The 18,987-nt window shown below is 39.3% G+C and overlaps 4 protein-coding genes across 4 annotated transcripts; 1 reads left to right on the top strand and 3 right to left on the bottom strand.

The window, feature by feature from the left end:
* Positions 1–21: 21 nt before the first annotated feature.
* On the bottom strand, positions 22–2,148 carry LOC145899816 (uncharacterized). Its single transcript, XM_082988734.1, has 6 exons — positions 2,101–2,148; positions 1,732–1,885; positions 1,408–1,543; positions 1,040–1,196; positions 774–881; positions 22–330 (listed from the first exon to the last, which is right to left on the bottom strand). The coding sequence occupies exons 1-6, from the start codon at positions 2,105–2,107 to the stop codon at positions 212–214; spliced, it is 681 nt and encodes a 226-aa protein (XP_082844860.1). The 5' UTR covers positions 2,108–2,148; the 3' UTR covers positions 22–211.
* A 533-nt stretch (positions 2,149–2,681) lies between these two features.
* Positions 2,682–3,820, bottom strand: LOC145899824 (uncharacterized). The gene is made up of 3 exons (XM_082988744.1): positions 3,691–3,820; positions 3,023–3,205; positions 2,682–2,789 (listed from the first exon to the last, which is right to left on the bottom strand). The coding sequence occupies exons 1-3, from the start codon at positions 3,727–3,729 to the stop codon at positions 2,682–2,684; spliced, it is 330 nt and encodes a 109-aa protein (XP_082844870.1). The 5' UTR covers positions 3,730–3,820.
* Positions 3,821–5,797: 1,977 nt separating this feature from the next.
* Positions 5,798–10,403, bottom strand: LOC145899825 (zona pellucida sperm-binding protein 3 receptor-like). Its single transcript, XM_082988745.1, has 12 exons — positions 10,263–10,403; positions 9,954–10,023; positions 9,421–9,543; positions 9,004–9,123; positions 8,518–8,703; positions 8,191–8,379; positions 7,747–7,926; positions 7,496–7,618; positions 6,967–7,140; positions 6,430–6,609; positions 6,186–6,356; positions 5,798–6,006 (listed from the first exon to the last, which is right to left on the bottom strand). The coding sequence occupies exons 2-12, from the start codon at positions 10,009–10,011 to the stop codon at positions 5,798–5,800; spliced, it is 1,713 nt and encodes a 570-aa protein (XP_082844871.1). The 5' UTR covers positions 10,012–10,023; positions 10,263–10,403.
* Positions 10,404–16,196: 5,793 nt separating this feature from the next.
* On the top strand, positions 16,197–18,943 carry LOC145899034 (astrocytic phosphoprotein PEA-15-like). The gene is made up of 3 exons (XM_082987745.1): positions 16,197–16,697; positions 17,793–17,954; positions 18,381–18,943. Exons 1-3 carry the CDS (start codon positions 16,514–16,516, stop codon positions 18,470–18,472), a joined length of 438 nt encoding a protein of 145 aa, XP_082843871.1. The 5' UTR covers positions 16,197–16,513; the 3' UTR covers positions 18,473–18,943.
* Positions 18,944–18,987: the final 44 nt, after the last annotated feature.

Here is an 18,987-nt window from a genome sequence, read left to right on the forward strand (position 1 = left end):
AGAGAAACTTATAAATTTTATTATCCCGCCTGTTTATGAGTTCACGTGATCATTGTGCATAAGATTTATTGAATGATATCCGGATAAATACGTTTGAACACAAAACACACATAAGACCTCAAGATTTAAGTATTTTTTCGTTGGTTGTAATTCAAAACATAAATTTCTTCAGCCAATGTCATTTTGTTGCCACTACACTGAACAGCACAATCTAGTTGAAATTGAAATTGGTGATCATGTCAATGATTTGTGTGTCAGTGAAATCAGCAACAGAACCAAGGAACCGGTCACATGACGTCATGCCTACACCGCAGGCAATTTGAGAGAGGTCTGTAAAAAAAATAAACTTAAACGTCTTTAACGTGGAGGTCTCAGACATGCTGTATGCACAGGGCGACGTATCAATATGATACATTTCCTCACCTAAAGATAGCTTAAGCTCAATACAAGGCTTAAATATAGATTGGCCTTTTGTGGTGTCAATTTTGCGATTGTTACGTCATTGTGAGCCATTATTAATTTGTAGATTGGAAGACGGCCGCCATTATTAGGATGAACACAAATCGTTACGGTTTCTACTCTATTTTGTTGGTTGGCACTCTTGACCCTTAAGCCGGTTTGCAAAATTATATTTGGCCTCCGAGACCTCTGCAATGGAGCGCGTCATTACATTTTCTCCCTGGTTTGGAAAAAACACGACCCAAGGATTTGTTAACATTGTTTATGAAGATTGGAGTTATTACTGCTGGTGATCTCTGCGGAATTCAACTCACAATCGCTGTTGCTGGCGAATCTGCCATCTGCCGATGGTACCAACGTCATGGTAAAGAACTCAGCGTTCCATAATGGTCTTTGCGTATCAATCGTCGTATAGGCAATCGCTTAACAAAGGAAAAATAAGTAAAATAGTCAATATTAAGTAGAAAAATGTAATGAAGTTGTGCTTTTAGAAATACAAAATTACCGTTATAATTTCCAGCAACGACACTGGTTTTGTTGGAATATGACAACCTTAGTTTTACGAAATGACGTTGCTTACTTTTAAAAATATTAAGAAGTGTGGAAACATCTTCAGCTATGAGGAGAATCACATTGACGTCACTATCATTTGTACCAAGAGCATAGTGGTGTGTGACGGCACAGTTCAACATCCCCGGAAGGTTAAAGGTTTGGCATTGATATTGCGTAGCGGCAATCTGGGCACAGGGTAGATAGAGTTTACTTCAATAAAAACAACTTAATTCACGAAACTTGGCAAAGCCACCGCAATATCCTCTAACCCAAAATATTATGAAAGATATAAAATATGCCGTGACGAATTTACAAAGCAGTGTATTGCAAATAAACTAAAATCACCAGAAAAGTTCAATCTGTTTATGTTGCTATAATTTAATTTTAAAAACTTACGGCAGATGCGTAGTCCATTATTCCGAATTCTAACTCAATATAAACCGGGTCAAGACTGGCATTCGTGGGGCAACCTCCTGAATGTTGGTGAATGGCGTATTGAGAATTTGCAGCTGAAGAAAGCCAATCTCCGAGGCTGTTTCACAACAAGGATGAAAAACACTCAAACGGATTATACATAGGATATTGTTACAATTTGGTTTTGTAACTTGACAAATGTTTGATAATACGTAACTTATATTCATTGTAATGTCCTGCAATTCGCATTAGAAATATGAACAAATATTATTATTTCATTAGATAGCCTACTTGTATGTAAATTACCTAGTGGCCAAGTCCAGTTCGCGGAAGAAGTTGGGAAAATTGGTTTCATTCACAGCTCCACCCTGTGAGAACGGCGCTATTAGCGTCAATTCTTGCTCCTTACTACTGCAACCATCCACGTTCAAGTTTCCATCAAATATGTACAGGAATTTAGCTTAGAAGAAAATATGGTTTCAATTTTCGGTGGTAAAAGGCTGAAAAATGTACACAGAACATTCGACTTTCATCCTATAAGTGTGAAGAGCTTATCTTAAACAAACAGTGACATCATAAATACAAGCCCAAAGTATCAAAGTCAGAAGGAACTGCAATAATCCAATTTTGGCGCAGACATATTTTGTTGGTCTATATATACCACTTCACACTAACCAGACATACAGCTGACCAGCGTGACAGTTTGGTGTTCCCACGTGCCAGCAGCCGTGCAGGTGTTAGAGTCATCTGTACCGGATTTCAAGAAGCCGTTGTTACAGTTGTATGTAATAGTAGCATTGACCTTGAAATCGGGGTCGTTTGTGACCGTATAGTCTCCGTTTGTCAAATCCGGTGGTGGCCCACACCCTGAAAAATGTGGAAAGTTGATCATGGATGGGAAAAATAAAAAAATAATTAATCTAATCAACAATAAGTCAACCGGGCAATTCAGCCAACAATTGTGGTTCGGCACCTGAACGATAAATTGTTCTATGACAACGCGTTGTTTCCTCTTTTGAGTTTAAATTTGCAAAGAATTCTTTATGAATATTTGGACGTGGAAACATTGGAATTTATAATATGTTGATGTGAAAAGTAGACCATATTGTTCAGTGAAGGTAAAAAGTTTACCAATGGTTGAATAAATCCAAAGGTTGCAAAAAAAGACTGATGTAATATACCTGTAAGACAAGTTGGAAGGTTGCTGTCCAAACTCCACACCTCGCCGGAGCAAGTCGAAGTTACACCGCCCGATGTTACACTAGTTGGATTACTACATGTGTAATTAACTTGCTCGCCGTCCAAATATCGGGTTTTCGTTGGAGTAAAATCCAGGTACCCTCCGTCTGCTGGTTGTCCACAGGCTGTTGTGTCATAAAACGTTTTGTTTTAATCCGAGGAAAAAATCATTATATTGTTTTAACTTTTAGTGACAAGTCGCGATATTAAAATTTGAGCAACTTTACCTGAAACTGTTTTATCAGATTAACCAACATACAACCTACATCAATATTTTAGATAGGTTTCATCGTTTAACCTACGTCATTCATACAACCTACGTATAACTTCGCTCTGCAACTAAACTCAAACCACATACTTGTGACACAGGTTGGAGCAGATGCAAGATCCCATTCTCCATTCCCACCACATGTGGTTTGTTCGCCAACAAGGATGACACTGTCCGGGTTGGTGCAAGTGTAATTTGCAATGTCATTGACCTCGTAGAAAGTTTTAACGGGAGAGAATGAAACGTTACCACTCGATGGGGGAGAATCACAGGCTGTTATGGAAAAATACATGAGTAAAGCCTCAATAAGTTGTATGCATTTCTGCCACCCCTTCAGTTATGCGAAATATTTAATTTTATCGTCGTTAAGTGAGAAAGTGGACCGCGAGATTCAACTTTTAAACTGAACAACGACATTTTCTTGAACTCATTTTGAAATTTCGGCCCTCCCTGTATTGAGCTTCGGTTGTAGCTTTAATAAAAGTGGTGGAAGATTTATTTTGTTTTGGTTGACGTCAAACCCAGACATTTACAATTTTAACACAAAGTATTGACGTCAAACCCAGACAAACCCAGACAGGTGCAAAAATATTGTTATCATATATAAATACAAACAGATTTATCAGTCTTGAGTCGACTCAAAACTTTGTCAAAATTGTAAATTCATTCATAATTGCTAGAAACCGTGGTCCTATGGGTTGCACCCAGTCGTGTGTTACATCTATTATCAGTATTTTTAAAATCAAGATGTATTTTACTCTGTCTGCAGGTTGGTAAAGTTGACAAGCTCCATCCATCGTCAGTACATTCCGTCGTTGCTTCGCCGAAGAGAGTTTCAGTAGCAGTAGAACAGGTGTAATTCAATCGATCGCCTTCGCGGTACATGCCTGACACAAAAGCGAGGCCGGTGCCCGCAGGTGGATCAGAGCAAACTACAACAAAATGTGAACATATTTTTAATTGAGAGTTAAAAACGAAACGATCTAGTTGAAATATTTCTATTGCGCTGAAGTCTTAAACGTTTACAACTTTCTGCAGTGGATTAGGAACCAATGTTGGTGAAGCAAGGGTGTTTTCATGCAAGCAAGTTTACCTGCAGTGCACGTCGGAAGCACCTGCACTGACCATGTTCCGTTCAAACACTGCGTCATCATATCACCCGCAAACTCATCGGTTGGATCCAAACAGGTGTAGTTCACGAAAGTGCCGTTAGTGTATGTTGTTAGGTCGGGCGTGAAAACCAGTTCAGCGCTCGATTCAGGATCCGCACATTCTGCAGCAAATGGTAACTTTTGTAACACAAAATATAACTTCTGTTGCTACCAAACAAATTGTATATCAGAATCCCTGCTCGTCTGGCAATAAGTTTATGAAAGTTGCATCAGAAGTTTTTCCGATCAGGTTGTTGTATAACATCAGCATACCAGGAAAGTTGCAACCAAACAAGAGCTTGTGTTGTGTGCAAAGTATTCACGACTCGGACAACTTTAGAATACAGAAGTTGAACGGACAAATATCGACTCGAATTTAAAATAAACCAATTCATCAAGGTTTGTTCATGATGTAAAGGATTAATGAACAGCCTTACCCCCAGAAAACAGAGGCACACACGGAGGTGGTTCGTCCAGAGTCCATTCTCCTGTTGGAAGACATTCACTCATCGCCTCGCCAGCAGGAATAAATGCAGAGTTTGAACAGGAGTAAGTTATGATTGTGCCTTCAGTGGTGGTAGAAGGGGAGATTGAGTAGGTGCTGTTGGATGGGGGTGAACCACAGTCTACCAATTACAATAATTAAAAGCTTGGATTAATGCATAAATATAACTATATTTGCACGTAGTTTGACAATGGAAATGTTCCATTCGAGCTTTATTGTCATTTCCAGTGTGATATTTTTGTTTGATTGATTTTAATGACAGTTAATAAACAACCCTAGCTCGCAATACATTAAGAATTCGAGTTTAATTAAACAAAACAATTTGATTTGTTTATTTAAAGACCTAGTTTGATGTCAATAACATGGGGCTGTCTTACTTAATTTTTTGCGCCACAAAACTTGCATATACAAGTGCACTTAAAGAGACACAAGAAGAGGCATTGTTTCGTCACAAAACAAAGATAACCCCAAATTATCCCAAGCATTGTTAATCAGAATTACAACAATGAATCGCAGAGAAACGACGGGACGGCACTTCTACACCACTACAAGGATCGACATCGAAACGTGTTTGCGGCACACACACCACTAGAACGGTGCTACAGTGTCACTTTCGTTTTACGTGCGTGTTCTTACACAACTGGTAGTTAATTGTGAGAAGGGTTGTGTTGCACACGGAGCGTCCTTAAGACAGAGATGAGCTTTTAGTAGGTGTGCTTTTACTCATTTTTGCGTTGTTTTTATAGACACTGATGATGCTTTAGAGCGAAATATATTTGTCTCACAAGATCCAATAGATTTTAACCCAGTAAACATATTTTCCAATGAACTCTCAGATATCACTCAGTCTGTGTGCTAATGGATGTTATTTAGTTAAATAATGTTACCGGCTGTGCAGGTTGGTAGCGTCCCCCAATGTCCAGTTGCGTTGCATGAAACCATTGATGAACCAACGAGTTGGCCGTTGCTGCAGTTGAATTCCACATTAACCCCTTCGATCGCTATAGGGGGAAGATTCGTTTGAAGTAGGATGTCTCTATCCGATGGCAGGGCCTCGCAAACTTTATAGAAACGAAAAATGTTGTGAAGTGTAAAAATGTCTTGAAAGATTCTTGTTTGATGTTTCGGAAAAGTGAATTTCTGATATTATGCTAAGTATAAGTGTTGATGATGATGATTTAATCAAATCGCTTGGCAAATCCTAAATCTTCAATTAAAACAAATAATAGCAGAATCCTTACTTTTGGCACAGATTGGAGCTACTAAGTCTGACCATTCATTGTGGATGCATGTGTTTTCCTCTGCACCGACAAGCAAAAAACCATCATCACATACGTATGTGTAGACGGTTCCATTGGGAAAGGTCGTTGAGCCTGGAACATCTCCGTTCTCAGCAATCACAGGTAGATCGTCACAATCTGTACCAAAGAAAATACCAGAAAAGTATACATCACAATCGTAATTCAGACGTCATGAATGCCTGTATGGCAAAATTGTGGCACTATGAAATATTCCGGATGTTACATGCGATAGAGAAACACTTCATGTTAATCCAAACAGTTGTGAAGCGTGTTGGAGTTTTGGATGCAAAACGTACCTGTATTGCAAGCCGGGACGTCCAACCAGTGTCCAGATTCGTTGCACGAGGCATAGGTGTTACCCTCCAGTGTTCCGTGTACGCAAGTAAAAGTTACATTCACTCCTGTGGTTATGGTTGTTGGCGGATCAACCAACACCAGTAGTGACGTAGTTGGTGCAGCATCACAAACTAGTAAAAGTTTTGAAATACAAAAGTATTATTCACACAAGGACATAATGAGTAACAGTATAATGATACTAACTTCTGGTGCAACTTCCCGCCACACTGCTGCTCCATACGTTGTTCATGCAAGTGTTGTTATAGGGTGGAAGAAGAAGGTAATTCGCATTACAAGTATAATTGACAACAGATCCGTGTGTGTGGTTCCTGCCTGCTGGCTCGTTACCTCCATTTTCTGCCACGGTTGGCAAATCAACGCAATCTATGCGAAAAAATACAATTTCCCATTTATTTAAAATATGCAGAAATTAAAAACTGCTGACATTAAAGTTCGACCCAGAAATGCAAACCCATTAGAAAGTTTCAACTTTTTACCGAGTTATTTTATCACCCGCAGTGGGAATCGAACCCAGTACATTCTGCAGACCACCTATTGTTGGGGTTTCAGGGTACAAAAAGTCATGGCCGTGCACAATATGTAATGTGGGTCAGGATATCTAGTGGTGACAAGTAGATTCGTTATTTATTCTAATTTGGTCAAGTAACTTGGTTGGGTGTTTTGTAACATCTGAAATGTTGTTTTGCTTCAATTATGTTAAGTTAATGTTTAACATCTTACCTCTGTCGCATAGAGGGGCAGGGTGGACCCAAACATTATCTCCAACACACACGTTTTCCTGCCAACCGACCAACGTACCCATCTGACATGAATATGTCACATTGTCGCCTTGTACGTAGGGACCGCTTCCTTCAACCTGCACAAACTCGCCGGTAGGGGGCGCATTTGTACAATCTAAATACAGTTTTGAGTTCAGCGGGCGATTGGCAACACTAGCCAAGATATAAAATGCGTAAACATATTTAAAAACATATGAGTTTATTAATCATATGTTGCTTGTATTCAGAAGTTACCGCTGAATCCTGACAATGCTCGGCGGAACCCAACCACTGCTAGTATTTTTACCCTTATTCCCTTATATAGGGGCATACTTTGAAGCCACTTTCGCCACAACCAACAAAGCAATAATCCGGCACTGCAACCCATAATTTCATTCGAAAACTGACGCAAAATGGATTATCGCAAACAAACACAGCATATTCAACTGTATTCAAAAGCCAACAATCAATTGCCTTAGGTTAACATTTACTTGTGCAGAAGTTGCAGGTTTTCCGGCATTCCTCTATGGCGATAGGCTTGTGGCTCGGTTCGTTGCAACGGGAACGCTCAACGTACAAATCACATGAAACTTGTGACACCACGTCACGACAAACTGACAAGAAAGATAAAATAGTTTGTGTTACTGCAGATAACACGGGCAGCGCAAAACACGAAAATCTTGCAACTGCCACAAAGTTTTTCCACAAGAGCGTTAAACTTTTGCTGGTATTATAAAAGTACCTGTTACACAATACGGTGCATTGTGGCTCCATTGGCCGTTGTTGCACACGATGGTAGCTTCTCCAACAAGTTCACGGTGCTGATTGCACTGGTAAGTTGCCTGCTCGCCATTGCGGTACATCCGGGACTCGGGGTTGGTTCCGTCACCTCTTAGTGAAGGTGGGGCAGAACATGCTCGCGCTATAGAAGTAACAGCGAAAGTATAAAAGGTTTCATACACCAACAAATTTAATATGAGAGAATGCATTCTGAAACCGTTATTTTTTATCCGGATTTAATTGGGAAAATTTGTTCTTTTTCGTATAGGACTTTAAAATAGAAACGAAATCGTTCCAAAAATAATTCATGGCCGAAAGATTAATTTCTACCGATTTCATAATTGATTTCTCTATACCGGAACGTTCTGATAGATTTGAGGAAGTTATACAAGCACAACTTCCCTACATGTATCACATGTCGGCAGTGCGACCAGGGTCCAGTTAAGCGATCCTCCCATATCTTGGCAAATACTGGTATCTTCTCCCACTGTCTCAGCCACAGGATCGTTGCATCTGTACGTTATAGAAGTGCCTTCGATCAGTGGAGGCATCGAATCGATGGAGAGAATGCTTGAGGTCGGTGGCGCCAAGCAAGCTAAATAGAGAACACAGCAACAGCTCATGAAGTTAGATAAATTATGTTCTAATGATGATAAATTTAAGAATGTTTTTTAGTGTTCCTGTACGTCCAATACGCAACGAAAACTAATTTTTGTTACGACAAACTTCTTACCTCTGACGCAGGATGGAGCTGTGTCCAATGACCAGGTATGGTTGAATTGACAAGAAATTTCCTGCGGACCAACGAGGCCGTAGCCCATATCACACTCGTATCTCACTTTCACACCAACGGTTTGCGATACATCCAATATGACGTTACCGTTCACTGTCAAAGATGGAGGGGGAGGACACAGAATCGCTGCGGATATTTACATAAAGCATCAATCAAAAACGTATTAAAATAAGTCCCACTGAAACCTATACACACATTCCACATATTTTGGGGACCACAAAAAAAATTAAAAATCATTTTATCATTTTGACTTGGATTACGTTAAAGACAATGAAAATAATTGGGCATTTATTTTGTTTTGGGCAATTTGGGCATGTTCATTCACAAATGTATCATTTGTGGTCCTATGGCAACAAAACTAATACGTTGTAGACGAGTTTAATAACACAACATTAGTTATGGGCAAAACTTCAAACATGTGCTTACGGTCGCAGTATATTGGGTTGCAAGTTCCGAAACAGGGGTCGGCATAGACGGGATGGCTACAAAGCCCGAGATCCCGAACTGTGGCACACAATGTTGCATAGAGAGGATTAACAGCGCATTCTGAAAAAAGTGAGAATTATAAAATAAAATTGATAATTTATTTTTAAATATTTTTTTCTAATTGGAGGAGATTACGTATAGGTTTTAGTGTAATCGACGTTATTCTTTTGAATTTACAAAGCTTGAGAACAACAGTTCCACTATATGATACAATACAGTTTCGTTTTGTTTTTACGATGTTTTAAGAATAAAACCTGATTTTGCCCGAACCAAAATCGAACAGTTTGCTTTTATCAAATATACAGAATTATTTGATGCACATTTTTTGGCAATTAAAGGAGATTTAACTATTCTTACTGGATGCGCATGCGGAAGTTCTGCAAGCTAATGGACAGCTGGCTTGTTGTATTGGGTCGCCGCAAAGTTGGTTCTTGTACGATTCAAGACAAGTTGCTGCACTCGCCGCTGGTTCGTTGCAACCTAAAACAAAGTTTAAAATTTTTTGAAGTGTAGAGATTTAAGCTTGGAGACTTTGCTCGGACATGCTTAATTAAATTGTTACTTGACAATAAATCAAAATTCCCTTGAACAAAGTAAACGATTGTTAAATGAAAACCATCCCCAAGTATCAATTCAATTGGATAATTAGTGCATGTTTAAAACTACGTCGAAGGGTTTATGATATTAAATATTGCAACCGAAACCCATCCGCGGTCGTTATTAACCAGTTAATGCAACTGGATTCTACAACCACGTTTAAGCAAGCGTGTATTAAATTATTCACAAAAAATTCACAGCAAAAACCTGTCAGATAATTTCTGAATATCAGTTATGAAAAAAGGGACTATGGTATATGCCGTATTGTAACAATTAAGGATGGAATCACGTACTTTGACATTGCCCGGTCCCCAAGAAGACTGCCAGACACAATAAAAAGGCAACCGACATGTTGACTTGATTCTGCTTGTGGAAACAAATAAAAATCAACTTTTATCATTTACAAAAACCTGCAATTAAATTTCTCGGTTATTTTAAATTGCTAAACATTCGAAAGAGCATTGACTCTAATCGAAACTAATGGTCGCAAACAAACAGCTGCATGATCACTACTGCTCACAAGACAAGTTTTTAGGCGCATGCATTGGACAAACCTCCAGCATGCAACCGCCCACTACATCAACAATCTGTATCTGGCTCACCCAACATCTCAGTATAAGACAATATCCTCATCACGCGACTGCATGGCGGTCTCTGATTGGTTGGAATCTTGGCAGGTCGGCAGTTGTTTGTGCAGGTATTCGGCACACGAGAATTTATCGGAGGATGATGAGACATTTCCGTTTCACCCGTTGGTATCCGGTGGTACCTTATCTCGCATTGTGTGTCATCATGTGATTATAATCCCACCGCCGAAGATGTTCTTTTTTAATGTGTATCCTATAACATAGTGCTACTGTTGGTGTCAAGCATTGTAGAAGCATTGTCCTTAACTAAAAATATAAAACATGCAAACATACCTTCCATTTCTTCCGCCTACCCTACACTGAAAATGACATCAACCAACCTTTTGTTTAGATGAGTGGCGCTGGTTCGATTTTACTTTGTATTCCGTTAATACTTATATGAGTACAAAACATGTGGGTGGCCGCAAAGCAAAAGTTTCACCTTTATATTATGTGACCGTCATCTAATAATTGAAACTTGGTTGAAAAATTCACAGATAATTATCCCGAAAACTCATTAAGCGGAACACAAAGTCACGTGACAAACGACTTACTCTGTTAAGTTGCTGCTGGTGCCAGTGGCACGCATTATGACCTGGGCCCTGTCGAACTGTGGGTGGTGTTTAGCTTATGGGAAAATAGGGGATTGTCTACAATTGTTGATGATTGACAGATTGTTTCCCCATTCTCCGAACAGCTGCTGATCCTGTTCAACATGTAGGCCTGCACTGACCATAGTTGGTTGTGTCTTAGTGAGTAACCTTATATTGCTCAACTTGTTCAATAACTGATACTTTCTAGACCAGAGGTCTGCAAATCGTGGCTTGCGACCCACACTTAAAGATTATTCATTTTGGGTGGCGAAACTTTTTAATAAAACAGAGCGGTTTTGTCAAGTTTTCTTGGGTTTAAAACTACATCAGCTTTAACGCACACAGAAAAAAAGTTAAACCTCTGAATATTTCTTTTGCTAATTGCCCCTTTTCTGTGAAATCTGGTTCTACATTCTTTTTCCCAATAAGACCCTGTATTTTTTTCCGTGTATTACATAGGTCTGACTTAATGCTATGTTCTTATTAGCGTCGCGAGATATTAGGAATATTTTGTTGTTGGTCGGGCCCAAAAATAATTTGCGGGCCGATTTAAAAACTTTGTGTTAAAGTTAGTGAAACAACTCACCCAGGAACTAAACTAAAAACTTTTTGCTTTTTTCCAGTTGGGAAATTTAAACATTAGGTTATATTATTATGGTGATCAATGATTGCGACGTAAGAGAGGCGTATTTTCCATCGTAATCTTATTATCTCGTTGACAAATAAACTTGAGCAAACGGTTTTCTGTGTTGTATCCGGTTGTCAGTGTGTGACAAAGTACCATGCTTGACACTTGTATTGTTACAATCGCTTCACCCTGAAGGCATTGTTCAGATTACAACTGTACAGCAGCCCGCTGTCAGCAACAGGCACAAAATAACGCTGAATATTCGGTGCTTCCTACCATCCTGGTTACACAAGACTGCGCAGTATGGAAGTTACAACAGTTTAAACTGATTGGAAACTGACACTGCAATCAACGAGGGAAGCCTTATTTCCACAAAGAAACAAATTAAGGCTCAAGCCCCGAAAAATACCTTAAAATAAGATTTTTATATCCGCATGATATCGCGCGAGAGTCATATAAAGGCGGAAAATACGGTGGACACTTGACCGACGGGCGAAAAAGGATTTCCTCGGTTCATGCGTGGCTATTTTAACTAAAGTTTTCACGAAGACTTTGCAATATTATAACTCTAATATTTAGTTTGTTTATGCAAACACGTTGTTACACACTAAGAGCATTTTGTTTTTTTGGTAGATTTGCCTAAAGTCCAAGAATTTCGATAATTTAGGACGTGTGTAGCATTGCCGATGCATGTGGTGAACGAAACAAACGTTTTGTTGATGGAATATGTTTTGCTTGCTTTTAAAATACCTCTATACAATGCCTTGATAACTATTTCAGTTCAGAAAGAATGATATTTCCAACAAACATGTCTGAAACGCTAGTTTAACCATATCACGATGAACCGGGGAAATCCCTTTTCGCCCGTCCGTGAGGTGGGTTAAAGTGTCCACAGGAAAAACAAATATATACCTTGACACAAAGTTTTCGCCAAACTTCAGTATAAGTCTGTGTAGCATAAAGAATCTATGCGAATGCTGAATCACACCTGACCTTAGCATTCGCATGGATCTTTATATTACACAGACTTTTAACAGAAAGTTGCTGTTATTCTTTTGCAACTTTGTATTATTTTTGATGATAGTTTAGAGTGAAAATGCTGCATTAAAGTATAGCATTCATATTGTCACAGATTTCTATGTTACATAGGCTTATATGTGGACCAAGTTTGGCACAAAAACTCAGTGTCCCAGTGTATTAGTATTTTCCTATTAAGCCCAGCCCAAGGTAGAAAAAAAAATAAAAAAAATTACCAAAGTGCTTTCAATTAGTCGCCGGACAATCCTTCAGATAAATTAATATGGTTACAAACATTCTCTTATCCCCCTTTATGTTCCCTTTCTAACATACATGAAACTACTAGATCATATGAACTGAAATGTAGATAGGTATCAAAGTACCACATCTTACTGTTCAAGTAATTGATAATACAACAAAGTTACACAACTTTGGAAAACGCAGGTAATGTTTCATTCACGCCAACGAATGGCTTGACAAATTCGACAGATGTGGATTCCTTTTCAACCAAACGTTAATACGAAGATGTAGCGGTGCAGCCAAGCGTGCAATTTATTTTTCTTAAATTCTACGAAGTTCAGTCCAATCGGTTGGTTGTAAAGGTATGGAAAGTGTGTTAGGTAATGCACCTTGCTGTTGTTCGATTGTTATGCCTGATTTGTTAAGTTGACCTGCATTCACAACCCACGAATGTGACGACGGCACTTGGGCCACTCCTTATACAGAGCCTTGTTACATCACAATTAAATTGACACTCCGCCGCAGTTACGTCATAAGTTCAATTTCAGAATAAATTCACATTTATCACTTGCATGCATGTTGTTTTATTCCGGATATATATCCGGTTTAGTCGGGTTTTCCACCCTTGCGTCATTCCGTGCATATCTGTGACGTATGAAATATCTGGGAGGAATGTTGCCAATTATGTCCAACCTAACATGATTGTTACGTCATAGTACAGACGGGTCGACCTTTTGATTGATTTGCGCAGACGAAGCGTCTGTGAAATCTTGTACCATCCGAATGTCGTTTCCATCAATAATTGATGACATCAATTTGCGCGTTATGTGAGGTTAAAGTTTATGAGGGGACAGGTTATTGCGATCCGATATTTCCCACGATACAATATTGGTAAAAGCAATCGTCAATTTTCTTCCTTGCTGGCTGGGTGACTGCAGAGGTGTCGGAAAGAAGGTGTTTTGACCTTCAGACATTTTCGCCTGTGGTTCGCAGACTTCCTTCTGAGACCAGATTTGAGCCGCAGACTTTGCTTTTGCGGCGCCCGGAGAGGAAATGACGGAACCATTCCTAGAATAGAACCGTGTGAAGTTTTGTGCGGTTGGACGGCGGGCGACATTTCAAAAAGTCGGTTCAATTCAATTGTGTTAATTCTTGCCTGAAGTGAACCACAATGGGGGTGTCACATGTTTGGATATGGTTGAGTGGTTTAGCAGTGACGTGTGTGGTTAAGTATGTTGTTCTCAGTTTTAAGAAACCGGATTAGGTTTCATTTGTGTGGAGAGGTTTGTAATGTCGAGTCTTGTGGGGGGACAAACTCAATGTTTACATCCTTGTAGAAGACGCTGAGATTTTATAAATTTATGGAATCAATGCCCACATGTACAAGGTAAATTTTAACATGCAGAAGTGATTGTTGATCTTGTCGAGTGACGGTGGCGTCTCAAGCTTGTGCAAAAACGATTTTTTTGACGTCACAGGCGTGGTTTGTGACGTCATAAGATTTCAAACGATTATGTTCTCTTATTTAAACACAAAAATGCAACATTTGTTTTTTAGGTGATCTTGTTGTGTATTTCGAATTAAGATAATATATAGTTGGAAGTATGTACTCAGTTGACCTGTAAATTGTTTTTGCGTTCGTGTAATAAGCTTCCCAGCATTCCATGGTATATTGTGTACCGGGATTGTTATTTACCGCCGTTATGGTTTCTCACAGTATGTTAATATTGCCGGGGTTATTTTATGTCAAGTCATATCCTCAAACAGCTTTGGTTCGCACATTGCGTATCAGTGTATGTCAAAGTCACGTCTGCACACAATGTCTAGACCACTTGTAAACGTCACACACATACATCACAACCCGAAAGCCAAGGACGAAAATCTTTTAGCGAGATAGACTTGAAGTTTGTGCGGATTACTCCCACTTAATGTTTCTTTCTTAGTAGAATTCTATGGGGAGATTTAAGATTGAAACCTGAGTGTGAGGGAGAGGTTTTATTACAAATGTGTAGCTCAATGTTCTTGCGGCGAATTTAAGTTCATTTAACTGCGTCAAGTTTTCTGGTGTAATTAAACGTAATATTTCCGTGGACTCTTTAGTTACACATGGAGTTTTTGCGGCTGTTTGTTCGTTTAAGACGAACCTGGTTGAACTCGAAGTTGTGACGTAGACAAATGACTTTCTAAAAATCCAAATTGAATAAGTTTGAGTTACTGAGAATATCATGTTTCTAACGTATTTGGAGAAATGGAAACAAAAAGTTTGGCAAGATTGTTTTTTCCATTTTCCACTTTTGTGTCGGCATTAATTGCTCAATTGCTCGTGGCCGTATCGGCATTCAATGTTTCACAGAATATGATTAACACTAAATTCAACTTGCTCACAACTGAACCAAAGTCGGAATGACGACGGGTAATTAAGGAAGCGAAAGCAGGCAATTATCTCTGAATTTAATGCGGTTTCTCATTGCGCAGAGTTACAATCTTCTTTCAGGCTATCTCAGCCTCCGCGAAAAAATAGCTGTCTCAATTTCACAATGGCCTCATGGCGTTGCAATTATGGTTTGCGAAGCGGAAATGCCTCAAGTCTGGCACTGACAACTCGGCAGCTTTGTCCTCAGAGCTTTGTGTTGTTCCCCAGCGATTCAATCTTGGCGCCCGTATGTTCCCAACGGGTTTCGGCTTGTTTCTAGTTCTAATGCCATGAAGGACGCGGTTTCGTGCAGACAATCGAGTGCCAATATGAAGGCTTTTTTATCGAGGGTGGAAGAACACAGACTTCGTTCGTTTTAGAGGTTAGAGTTCAGCCACGTTTAATACAAGGTTTCAACCAATGTAACTTCGAATCAAACTAAATGCTATGTTACGTTAGGATAAATATGTTACACATTGCAACCTGTGGTTTTACAAGTTAGGTTGCTGTGATTTACAAAATATGGGGTGTACCATTGGTAGTGGACATTACCAGTTTGATTCTATATCCCGCGAAATTCGGTCAGGTACAAGTAATTATCTGTGTGGTCGTTTTCTGGATACCTTATTCAGTTGTGAAGCAAACTTGACCACGTGTTTGTTGTGGTAACTTTGATTGACAACAAGTAGGTTTGTTCGCTTCCTGCAAGTAACGTAACATCACGGTGGGAGATGCCTCGCACTGCTATCGACCGTGTCTACGTTTGAATGAAAATATTCAACCAAAGTGGTCGATTAAAGGGGCAAGCATTCAAATGTTGGACATGTTTAAACTTTCAGGGTTTGAATGTTAAGTGGAAAGTTGTGATTCCTTGTGGTTCCAACTGTAAGGGCGAAGCCCCGTACGCGTTGTGTATAAAACACAGTGTCTAAACAGTAACAATATTTAGGACACAATTAGTTCCTTAAAGCAAATGAGGGGCGCGAGTTTGTTGAATCGATCAAGGTTATTTACAAATTATCTGAGGATATTCTGGTGTATTTATTAAATTCACGAAGATGTCATGAAAAAATTAACAAACACAGACATTTCAACCGTTGAATTATCAAGCTTGGAAACTGTAGTGATGCAGTGCGTTACTGCTGTACGTGATGTATATGACAGGTGTTTAATATGACTGTAATCTATAACAATGAGTCAATCTGCCACATAAAATTACCACAGGGCATTGTATAATGGGATCTAAATTCAATCTGTTCTTTTTCCTTCAAGGAAACGCTTTTTATTCTTAGGTCCTAATATTAACTCGCGTAGACGTTCGATCGATTCCGTCACAATGACGATCGAAGAACCACTTTCGGATTTAATTGTTGAACTGAACAAACAACTGAAGCCGGAAGACCTCAAAGACCTCCTGAATGCTTCCAAGAACGAAGCGATTGAAGCGCAAGATTTGAACGAACTATCGACGCCAGAACAATGGCTCTCAATGCTGGTCGAGAAGTTTCTGCTTACAAACGGTAAAAGACGGGAAATAACACTTCTAGTTGCACTTCAAACTATTTGTTTGCCGATTGAACGATTTTTCATTGTTATTTTGTCAACGTGTTTATAATATTGCCACGGTTTCCCTATGAAGGGACCTATTATTGAAAATATCAAATAGATACCCTGAAAGATTATGAAAACAATTTAATTTCCAAAAACCTGGCGGAAGTTTGGTTTGATCTTCCAATTACGCAGAGTAGTTCGGACATGTAGCCGGTACAACCCGGTGGCCTCACTTACAACATAGGAAATGTTTAACATGGCCGCTACTGATAATCGAACACGTGATACGTGGAAGCCCCTTAAACGTACTGGTGCGAGGACCTTTGTTTGAGATCACATAAAAATATCAGCGGAACCAAGCATTAAGATGGTAGTTCCATTTTTGAGTAAAACATGGGTGTTCGAGGGCCAACTTTTGAATGGGCCCCCAAACTGGTATGGACCCCAAACTGGTATGGACCCCAAACTGGTATGGGCCCCAAACTGGTATGGACCCTAAACTGGTATTAGCCCCAAACTGGTACAGGCCCCAAACTGGTACGGGCCCCAAACTGGTACGGGCCCTGTTCATATCGGATTCTCTCTCGTAGAGGAGTAAAATTGGAAGACATAACGTTTGACAATTGAATGCGAACACTTGGTTGTACGAAGACCTCACATGCGATGGTAAAACGAGGTGAACGGCCATCTTGTGTTCCCTAACTTGAACAGCAAATTTGCTGAATCATTGTTATGTCGCGCCAACATAGTTATCCGAAGATGATGCAGAAACGAATCAACATCCCCACGAAGCGCTCCCATGTTGTACATGAAATCATTCTACAAATTTCGCTTGAGTCAAACAAAATACAACTACATAGGTTGAAAAAAAATTTTGTTCAAAGGTTGCGTAATTCAGTTTGAGGACAAACAAATTACCTGGCGTTTAATTTTGTCTTTTTCTTGAAACGTGTTCAACTTTAATTGGTTGCATCACAAATTTCCATTCAATATAACAAGCCCAAAATACTTAAACAACTTCACATAACCCTAATGTTCATGTTATCACTGTTTGACTTCAACAGATGACGTCAGCTTCATTGAGCACGTGTTCGAGTTATGCAGGAGACCAGACCTCCTCACCACAGTGTTGCAACACCGCCTAAAGAACGTCGACGTTTTTAGCGACAATCTGCCGCAGAACAGACGACAGATAACCCGGATGTGCAGCGCTAAGAAATACTTGGGTGAATGCTCGCGTAAAAATTAAAATAATGACAAATGCTTTTAATTAATAAAATAACAAAATAATTACGATATTAATAAAATAACAAAATAATTAGCCTCTGGCGGGCGGAACAGAATCGAACGTTTTTGTTTTAAAATTGTATTTTAATCGCGAAGCGCCGTTAAATGCATCAGTACTTTTTTAAGCGAGAATGAATGCAAATCCACATGAAATATTTACGAGCATTGAACGATCATTAGCATTTGCTCATTCGAACTAATTAGCTTTCATTAAACCAATGAAATATTTATTAAAATGATTTACCATATATTGAACGTGTCCCGAACTTATTCAAACCAGGACAAACCAACCTTTTACTCTTTAAGTACGCACTGATCTTTTCTTATTTGATCAAACGTTGTCAAAGTGTTTATAAATGTTGCAGCTGACAAGATTGACAAAGCGGAGAACCCGAACCAGACAGATTTGAAACTTTCCGACCCGCCCAAGATGAGACGTAGAAGTACAGCCACGTAAAACTTGAGGCTTCCAATCTCGACAGGAACGTTTGTATATTTGTATGCTCACCACTATATACTGCTGTGTAGTTTAAACCGTGGTAGGACTACCCCGTGTTACATGTTTATCTTTTCATGGTACAATGGCGATGGAGGCCAGATGTTAATTGTCACCGTGCCAGAGAAATCACCCACATTTTCAAGAGGTTTAAAGTCCAAACTAGGTACCATAACAATTACTTCATTTCAAAATGCGAACTAAAGTAGAATTTTGAACAATTTAGGGTAGGATTTTTGTAAAACAATTTGGCGAATTTGGTCAAAACATGAGTTTAGGTCAGTTACCCTGTTTGGTGCAGGCGGCGAAACCTATGTAGGTTGGTTACAACTTTTCGGGTAAATAACAGAAAATCTTGATTCTATTTTTCATCTTTTCTCTTTTGTCGTTTCTTTCTTTTCTAAAGTTTCGATGTTGCTCGTTGTGACGTAATAAACGAAACTTCGGTAAATTTACATCGAGATGTTGACAAAGAA

This window comes from Ascidia mentula, chromosome 4, assembly GCF_947561715.1.
Source record: "Ascidia mentula chromosome 4, kaAscMent1.1, whole genome shotgun sequence".
Classification (NCBI taxonomy): Eukaryota; Metazoa; Chordata; class Ascidiacea; order Phlebobranchia; family Ascidiidae; genus Ascidia; species Ascidia mentula.